Source organism: Scylla paramamosain, chromosome 28 (genome assembly GCF_035594125.1).
Source record: "Scylla paramamosain isolate STU-SP2022 chromosome 28, ASM3559412v1, whole genome shotgun sequence".
Lineage (NCBI taxonomy): Eukaryota > Metazoa > Arthropoda > Malacostraca > Decapoda > Portunidae > Scylla > Scylla paramamosain.
Window position 1 is genome coordinate 4,867,501 of NC_087178.1, and position 10,000 is coordinate 4,877,500.

At 41.5% G+C, this 10,000-nt stretch overlaps 1 protein-coding gene across 2 annotated transcripts in view; it reads right to left on the reverse strand.

Moving 5' to 3' along the window:
* Window positions 1-10,000, reverse strand: part of LOC135114764 (neuromedin-U receptor 1-like) — a 99,518-nt gene that overhangs the window by 15,917 nt on the left and 73,601 nt on the right. For both annotated transcript variants that reach the window (XM_064030812.1, XM_064030813.1), the window contains exon 6: window positions 4,997-5,179. In XM_064030812.1, coding sequence (XP_063886882.1) covers window positions 5,033-5,179 — 147 coding nt within the window. In that variant the 3' untranslated portion in view covers window positions 4,997-5,032. The remainder of the gene's footprint in view (window positions 1-4,996; window positions 5,180-10,000) is intronic.

Consider the following 10,000-nt stretch of genomic DNA (forward strand, 5'->3'; position numbering starts at 1 on the left):
TACTTCGGTAACAAAAAAGATAAATTATTAATTTCTTCCTTTATGTTTTGCTTCGCTTACGGTATTGGTGTGTGTGTGTGTGTGTGTGTGTGTGTGTGTGTGTGTGTGTGTGTGTGTGTGTGTGTGTGTGTGTGTGTGTGTGTGTCTCTGAATGTATGTATGTTTGTTTTCTGTCTGTGTCATTCTCTCTCTCTCTCTCTCTCTCTCTCTCTCTCTCTCTCTCTCTCTCTCTCTCTCTCTCTCTCTCTCTCTCTCTCTCTCTTAATTAGTAATTAGTGAGGGCTCTTTTGTATTAAAGAATTTAATATTTTCATCAGCCTCTCTGTGTGTGTGTGTGTGTGTGTGTGTGTGTGTGTGTGTGTGTGTGTGTGTGTGTGTGTGTGTGTGTGTGTGTGTGTGTGTGTGTGCCTTCTCCCCCCGTCCCCCACAACCTCTCTCTTCCCTTTACCTTTCCGTATAATATAAATATTATATTTTTAAATATTTTTCATTCAGGTACATGTGTGTGTGTGTGTGTGTGTGTGTGTGTGTGTGTGTGTGTGTTTATGTATTTCACACTAACAGTCCTTAAGAAAATAACACAAACTTTCGTGACTTTTACTTCCTCCACAAGTCTTCGTAAAGTGCAAGGTGTTTGGCTGCCACGCGTTGAGATACAGGTATAAATTTCCGGCTTCGTGCTTCTTAATGATCAATATTTTCAACCCTAGTCTGAAGTTTTTTGAGGGGGAGGGGGCGAGGGAGCGAAGTCTACCCTGGAAGCGAAAGGTGAAGTGCAACGCTTGTGTCTTCATTAGTATGTTTTTATTATTGTGAGATTGCCAGAGAGAGAGAGAGAGAGAGAGAGAGAGAGAGAGAGAGAGAGAGAGAGAGTTTTATATATTCATACCGTTTTAAATGCTTTGAAATTGATAGCTTAACGACAGGAGGTACGGAGAGAGAGAGAGAGAGAGAGAGAGAGAGAGAGAGAGAGAGAGAGAGAGAGAGAGAGAGAGAGAGAGAGAGAGAGAGAGAGAGAGACCCTATTATATCAAACGTACCAAATATGGCGTAAATAAAAAAAAAAAAATTGAAATCATTCTTGTATTGAGGGAAGTAAAGAACTGCACGAACAGGAAGACAAAAAGAGAAATGAGAATTTTATTGTAATTACTTCCTGTTGTGTTTTTTCTATCTATTCTATCTCCTTTCTTTTTTTTATCTGTTTGCTCCCTCTTCCTTATCTTCCTTTAATCTATTCTTTCTATCCCACCTCCTTTCTTTTATTACTTGTTTGCTCCCTCCTCCTTATCTTCCTTTATTCTATTTACTCCATTTCCTGTCTTTTATTATTATGTTTGCTCCCTCTTCTTTATCTTTCTTTGATCTGTTTTATTTCTCTCTCGTTTCTTTTATTAACTTCTTATTTTCGCCTCCTTTAATTCCTTCATTGAATTCTATATATGCCATCTCCTTCCTTTTATTGACTGCCTACTTTCTCCTCCTCCTCCTCCTCCTCCTCCTCCTCCTCCTCCTCCTCCTCCTCCTCCTCCTCCTCCTCCTCCTCCTCCATCAAGTTGCGCATCAGTATCCAGGAACTGTTAATAAAATGCTTAGGAAGTTTACTAGTTTTCCATTGGGTGACTTGTTTACTGCTGGGGAAATGATCTGGTAGTAATATTTGAGCATCTTACTGCGTCTTCAGTTTTTAGTCACTGTTTCTCGGTTATTTTTTATTTATTTATTTTTTTTTGTGACCGTTTGAAATTTTTCGCTTCGTCTTTCTTTTGTACTTTTTTTTCTCTCTGTCTCGTCTTTCCTCTCCTCCACTCTACTGTATTGTTTATTTTCTCTCTCTTGTTTCCATTCCTCTTATCCTTTCTTTTCTTTAAACTATTTCTTTTCATATCTTCTTCTATCCTCGTATTTCGTCTGCATTTTCTCCTCAGTTATTCTTTCCCCTCCTCACCCCTCCTCCTCCTGTCCTTTACGCATCCTCCCCTTGTCTCATTTCTCCTCAGGTCTCTCCTCACCTTCAATCCTCCTCCTCCAGCACCTCACCTCAGTATCTCGGTGTCTCTCGCTTCCTTTCCTTTCTCAGCCTTCCCTTCCAATTCCCTCCCACTTGTTAGACTCGCGTCCGCCAGGCAGACCTCTGGGACAAGAGGCGGCGTGGAATAATCCTTGTTTGTGTGCCACAGGGAGGGGCGAGGCGGTGCGGGGTGAGAGAATGAAGTGAGGCAGGTTCTGGTAAGACTGGGAGGTTTAGGAAGACAGGTAAAGCCACTGAAGGTATTACATGGGTGTGTGTGGGAAAAGTTTGGACACTGGAGAGGGAAAGAGAGAAGACAGAGGGAAAATAAGGGAGTGTAAAAGAGGGATAGAGTATTTGACAGATAGGGTTACATAAATTTAGATGGCGTTTAGAAGACATGTATTTAAAGTTGGAGTACCTAAGAGAGGTAGACAAATACAGGAAGGAATTGGTTCTCAAGTAGAGTGGTAGATGAGTGGCATGGACTCGGTAATCTGGTTGTTAGTGTCGAGTCAATACGGAGATTTGATGGACTACATAAAATTTATAGACATGGATGAGAGTCGGGTACAGGTATGAATATTTCATAGTGGAGCTGCCGCGGATAGGCCTGATGGCTTACTTAACCATCCCTTGTGGTCTTAGGTAGAAACACAAATCCCTTTAGTGTCTTTTTTTTTCATACTTCTCTACAGTTTCTTACATTTTTATGGTTACTATACTACGGGCTCTTAAACAGTTCTCAAGGTTTTTTTTTTTTTATGTAGGAGAGGCACCGGCCAAGAGCAACGTAATCAGAAGAAAGGAAAAAAGAAGTCCTAGTGAGGTGCCGGTCCCCAAACAGAACCAGAAACCATTATCAGAAATTAATAGGAGGATAAGTGTCTTAAAGTCTCCCTCTTTAAAGAGTTAAGTCATAGGAAGGAAGAAATACAGGAAAGACGAAATGAACCTTGTATTTCCGCTTTATATTTGTGCCTTTGCAAATGGACTTTTACAGCGTCCTTAATGCTGATAAAGGATAACAGCAATGAAAAGGTTTAATATGTATATACATTTATCCTTTTATGTAAGAGGAGCTTTGAACAAAGGCAACACAATTGGTAAAGAAAGACTCACTGAAGACTCCAGCCATTAAGAAAACAATGAAGCAGTCCAAACTATATTATAAACCGCCTTGAAATAAGAGAACCTTAACAGACACCACGGAGAAGAACAAGTAAACGAAGACACGCAGGTAGGAACAAAAAGGGAAACAGGCAGGAAAATAAATAAAGGAAGAGAAGAAGAGGAAGTGCAGTGAAAGGACAGGAAACAGTGATATCGTGAAATGATGCATAATAGATTAGAAATACACCATAGAGAGGAACAAGTAAAGAAGACACGCAGGGAGGAACGAAAAGGGAGACAGGGAGGGATAGTGAATAAAGGAAGAGAAGGAGGGGGCTCGGTAAGTACAGCAAAAGAACAGGAAACGCGAAATGGTAAAGAGACAGGAAGTAGGTCAGAAATAGTATAGCGAGAACAGATTAGAGCCACAGTGCAGGTGAATCCCAGGTGAGGCAAAGTTAGATTTTATCACCACCTGAGTATTACCGAATTAAAACGGCTTACCTGCAACGGTGTCTGATTAATTGGCATTCACAATATCCTGTTTGAGGCGGTAAGGGGTGTGTGTGTGTGTGTGTGTGTGTGTGTGTGTGTGTGTGTGTGTGTGTGTGTGTGTGTGTTGCTTGTTAAGTGGTGTACAGCAATTATGAGTTTTGAGAGAGAGAGAGAGAGAGAGAGAGAGAGAGAGAGAGAGAGAGAGAGAGAGAGAGAGAGAGAGAGAGAGAGTCATTGTTCTTTGCTCATTGTCCGCTGGTTTGTTTTCTTTTGTATCACTGTCATCTTGTCAGGTTACTTGTATTAGCTGCCTGTCTCCCAACCCCCTCCCTCCACCCCTTCCCTCCACCCCCTCTGGCCCCCCTCACACCTGTAAGCCCCACGCAAACACAAAAGAATGCAAGATAACACAGAAGAACAAGAGAACACAGCATCAGGTGGGAGCTTAAGAACAAAAGGAAAACGAAAAGAGAGAACAGCAAATGAAAGCAGAACGAAAGGACTTAAAAAATGATAATAATGATAATAGGAGGAGGAGGAGGAGGAGGAGGAGGAGGAGGGAGAATTAACATATACAAGAATAAAATATGTGAAGATCATGTTACAATTACACTAATGGAACAAAAAAAAAGACACGTTTAGGCCTGCAAACTAGAAAGCTTGTACGGGAAAAAGTAATAAAGCTGAGAAAAAAGAGAGAGGAAAGAGGAGAAAGAGGAACAAAAGGAAAAGCAAGAGGAAAAGGATGATATACTTAGTTTAGGAAGGAGGAGGAGAGTGAGAGGAAGTAAGAGGAGGAGAGGAGGAGAAGAGGATGCTGGGAGAGTAAGAACTTTGGTAATGGTTGATAATTATGAAGGTGATTGTGAGGAGGAGGAGGTGGTGGTGGTGGTGGTGGTGGTGGTGGTGGTGGTGGTGGTAGTGGTGCAGAAATGGCAGGAGTGGGAGAGAGAATCGGGAAAAGGACTATCAGCAAGAGGAAATGTGGAAATTATGTGTGTGTGTGTGTGTGTGTGTGTGTGTGTGTGTGTGTATGTGTGTGTGTGTGTATCTTGGTCTGTTTATCTGTCTTTCTTTTTCTTTCTTTTTTGTTTGTTTCTTCTCTCTCTTCTTCCTATCTATCCATCCATCCATCTATCTATCTATCTATCTATCTATCTATCTATTTATTTATATGTATCTACCTATCTATCTGTCTGTCTGTCAGTCAGTCAGTCAGTCAGTCTGTCAGTCACTCTGTCCATATCTATCTATCTATCCATCCATCCCTTTGCCATCACTCGATCTACCTCCATCTACTTATAAAATATATCTTTCCTTATCTCTTATCTACTTAAGTACTTCACTTTTATCTACTTATCTACTTCAATTTCTCACCTGTAGCTGCGGAGGAGGCGAAGTGGGTTGCCATCTTTAGGTTGTTGTTGTTTTTAGTGGTGGAGGAGGAGGAGGAGGGGGGCGGCTGTCTGGGTCCTCCCCCCGCCCTGTTCCCGAGGAGGCGCTGTGGCAGGGTCCGGCGCCCCCCCGCCCGCTATGGCTGTGGCTGCTGGTGCCTCCGGACTGTTTAGGGAGGGGGAAAGGGTTATTGTAGTAGTAGTAGTAGTAGTAGTAGTAGTTGTTGTTGTTGTAGTTGTTGTAGTAGTAGCTGTAGTAGTAGTAGCTGTAGTAGTAGTAGTAATAGTAGTTGTTGTAATATCATATCATCGTCATAACTACTACTACTACTACTACTACTACTACTACTACTACTACTACTACTACTACTACTACTACTACTACTACTACTACTACTACTAACTATTACGTACTTACAATCATAATTGTATCTTAATCTTCAAATACACACAGAAAACACAACGTTGGTTTCAGTCCAGTTTACTTCATCATGTCCGAAAGAAAGAAAACATGTTTTTGTTCTTTGGGAGAGGCAATTAGTGAACCCTTTTATTCAGTGCATTTATTTTTTTGCCCTTGATCTGCCTCCCTTGTGCAATAAATACATAGATAAATAAACACATAACTAACCAACTAAATAAATACACACATGAATAAATAAATTAATAAAAATACATTACTGAATGAATAAGTAAACAATGAAGTAAGAAAATAAATCTATCAATCAATAAAAACACTAAAACCACACAGGCAAATACCCACAAAGGAACACACACTCTGCTATTCATTGTTTGGTAGGATAGAACGAAATCCTTCAACTCTGCAGGTGATGGAGGGAAGCACCTGCACTGTACGAGGCAAAATGGAGGAGGGGGGGGGCACGGGTTATGTCTGTGTGAGAGAGAGGGAGAGAGCATTTGCGGGCGAGCGGGGGTGGGGGGGCAGGGTCTGGGGGCAAAACATGGCGGAATGTAATCTCGCTCTGGTCTTTTTTTACGTATCAAGAAGAATGGTTTGATATAAAAGGAGGGGAAGAGTTAATTTTTTCTTTATTTTTTTGTGTTTTAGTCTTTTCTTTCCTTGTTTCCTTTACTGTTTCCCACACTTTTTTTGTCTTCCCATATTCCTTCACTATCTTCTCACACTCCTTCACTGTCTTCTCACATTCCCTTTTATCTTCCCGCGCTCCTTTTTGTCTCCCCACACTCCTTTTTGTTTCCCCTCACTCCTTCACTGTCTTCCCACACTCCTTTTTGTCTCCCCACACTTTTTTTGTCCCCCCACACTCCTTCATTATCTTCCCGCACTTCTTTTTGTCTCCCCACACTCCTTTTTGTCTTCCCACACTCCTTCACTGTCTTCCCACACTCCTTCTTAGCTTCCCACACGTGTCACGTCATCTCATCAAGAAGTGGCAACAACAACAACAACAACAACAACAACAACAACAACAACAACAACAACAACAACAACAACAACAACAACAACAACAACAACAACAATAATAATAATAATAACAATAATAATAATAATAATAATAATAGCAACATTCAGCTCATGATTCAGATTTTCGGAAGTTTGTGAGGTAGGATGACATTAAAGATTTGCCAACGAATAACGTGTACGAGTTTGTGTTTATGAAAGGGAGGAGGAGGAGGAGGAGGAGGAGGAGGAGGAGGAGGAGGAGGAGGGGGGAAAGAATTACTAGAGGGGGATGAGGGTTAAGCTGGCAAACATCCAAGGGCAGTACAGCCGGTTCCCTTCAGCCAGATTCATTCCGGTTTCAGTTTCAGCTTCCCACTTTTAATACCCTTGTGTGCCTGGGAGAGAGAGAGAGAGAGAGAGAGAGAGAGAGAGAGAGAGAGAGAGAGAGAGAGAGAGAGAGAGAGAGAGAGAGAGAGATAAATACACGTGTAAACTTTGAAATGTTTCCTGGGTTTTTGTGATAGTTTTGTTTGTGGCTTTAGAGAGAGAGAGAGAGAGAGAGAGAGAGAGAGAGAGAGAGAGAGAGAGAGAGAGAGAGAGAGAGAGAGAGAGAGTTGCAAGTTCTTTCTCTCTCTCTCTCTCTCTCTCTCTCTCTCTCTCTCTCTCTCTCTCTCTCTCTCTCTCTCTCTCTCTAAGTCTCGAAGATATTACCAGAATTCTTAAGAAATACCTACTAATTAAACCCGCCCATTGTAAAAGGAAAGGTGAGGAGGAGGAGGAGGAGGAGGAGGAGGAGGAGGAGGAGGAGGAGGAGGAGGAGGAGGAGGAGGAGGAGGAAGAAGAAGAAGAAGAGGGTGGAGTAGAAAGATTTAAAGGAAAAAAAGGATAAGAAAAAAAATATATATACTTAAGTGTTATTAAGTTACAACAAAAATACGTTTTCTTTCTGCCTTCTGTTCATATTATCCTCGACTCTCAGGTGTGGACTGCACAGGTGTGGAAAGCAGGTGTGTAAGGGTAGGACTTACGTGTAGCATATAAAAGAAACAGGTGTGCAGTTGTGATATAGAAAGATATAGGAGGCAGCGACGCATGTGTGGGAGGAAAAGTTGTAGGATGGAAGTACATAAGTGTAACAGGTGTAGGATACTTAAGTGTAGTGTTCAGGTGTAGATAGCAGGGAAGTGTAGGATTCTTTAGTATAGATAGCAGGTGTGTAGGTGTAGGATGAAAGTCTGTAGGGTTCTTAGATGTAGGAACAGATATGGAAGTGTAGGAGACTAACGGAGCGAGCAGGTGTATGGATATTCAGTTGTAGGACAGATATGCAATGCCAGAATACGAAGGTATTGTATTCAGGTACCCAACACACACACACACACACACACACAGGTAGATACAGGTACCTTGCTCGCTAATTGGGTTCAGATATTCAGATCACGTGTGTCTGTACTTCTTTGTAAAACTCAGTTACAAGGATCACATTTCTGTTACCTGTGGTGCTTGATCGTTCTTCTGTCTGTTTTGGGGTTTCTGTCTGTTTGCCTCTCTCTGTTTCTGTCTGTCTGTTTGTCTGTTTGTCTGTCTTTTTATTATATTTTGGCATGTCTGTCTCTCTCTCTGCCTCTGTTTTGTCTTGTCTGTCTGTCCGTCTGCCTGTCTCAGTGTTTCTGTCTGCCTGTCTGTCTGTCTGTCTGTCTGTCTGTCTGTCTGTCTGTCTGTCTGTCTGTCTGTCTCTTTCTTTCTTTCTTTCTTTCTTTCTTTCTTTCTTTCTTTCTTTCTTTCTTTCTTTCTTTCTTTCTTTCTTTCTTTCTTTCTTTCTTTCTGCCAGTCCATCTCTTGTCTTACCTGCCTGTCTGTCTGTTTTGTTCTGTCTTTGTCTACCTGCCTGTCTATTCCTGTCCATTTTGTCCCGTCTATTTTGTCCTGTCATGTCTCTATTTGCCTGTTATGTCCTGTCTGTCTGTCTGTCTGTCTGCTGGTCTATTTCAAGGTACATATGAATACACCTGTGTTACACTTCATTAGGCGTTCCAGGGTGTCATCGCACCTGTATACCTGATCATGAAACAGAGGACGCTGGAATTAATATTAAACGGTAGATAAGAAAAAAAAAGAATGAACGAAACTTAAAGGGAAAAAAAGTAGTGGATAACATGACAAGCTGGAAATGAATTAATTGCGAGGAAAAAAAAAATGTATGAATGAATAGAGGGGAAAAGTGGAAACATTGAAGGTGCAGTAAAAGATTAAAGAGAGAGATAAGAAAAAAATAAGGAAAATGAAAATGAGTAACGTAGAGAGAAAGAGAGAGAGAGAGAGAGAGAGAGAGAGAGAGAGAGAGAGAGAGAGAGAGAGGGGGGGGGGGAGGCGAATATGAATGAAAGGGAGAAGTGGGAAAAAAAATTGAAGGTATAACATAAAACCAAAACGAAAGATAAGAACAAAAAAAGGAATCAAGGAAATAAAAGTGAATACTGTGATGAAATGAAACAAAATAAAAAAATAAATAAAATAAGACGCGCACGAATTAAGGGAATAAAAAAAGACGAAAAAGAATGAGAATAAAACAGTAAAAAGGAGAATTAGAGAAAAAAGAAACATGACGGAAAAAAAGGGTAAATTGCACTGGGATGTGATGAAATGGGAATAGATGAAATGCAAAAAAAAAAAAAAAAAGGAAAGGAAAAAAGGGTGAGGGGAGATATGAGTGAAGGGAAAAACGGTGAAATTAATGGGAATGGTGCGGCAGGCAGTTGTTCCTCATTACTCTTGGGCGTCCATTAATCCTGCCTTCCTGCCCCGCCATGAGAGAGAGAGAGAGAGAGAGAGAGAGAGAGAGAGAGAGAGAGAGAGAGAGAGAGAGAGAGAGAGAGAGAGTATCCTAAGCTTTACTTCCGAGGATTCCCTAGAGAGAGAGAGAGAGAGAGAGAGAGAGAGAGAGAGAGAGAGAGAGAGAGAGAGAGAGAGAGAGAGAGAGAGAGAGAGAGAGCACTGTATCCTAAGCTTTACTTCCGAGGATTCCCCTAGAGAGAGAGAGAGAGAGAGAGAGAGAGAGAGAGAGAGAGAGAGAGAGAGAGAGAGAGAGAGAGAGAGAGAGAGCACTGTATCCTAAGCTTTACTTCCGAGGATTCCCCTAGAGAGAGAGAGAGAGAGAGAGAGAGAGAGAGAGAGAGAGAGAGAGAGAGAGAGAGAGAGAGAGAGAGAGAGAGTCAACCCACTGTAGTCTAAGTATATTTACACTGAATACAAATTAAGATACTAAGATAATATTCTCCCATTTTCCATTGACTAAAACCTCATAAATATTCATCTCCCCTTCCTCTTCCCCTTCCCTTCCCTTCACTTCTCTTCCCTCCCTTCATACAACTTGAATGAAGGGTGTGGCGTGTTTCAGTCAAGGCAATGGTGGTGGTGGTGGTGGTGGTGGTGGTTAAAGAAATATTGATACTTTAAGGGATGGGTGAAGGAAATGAGATGAGATAAAGGACGAAACACACACACACACACACACACACACACACACACACACACACACACACACACACACACACACACACA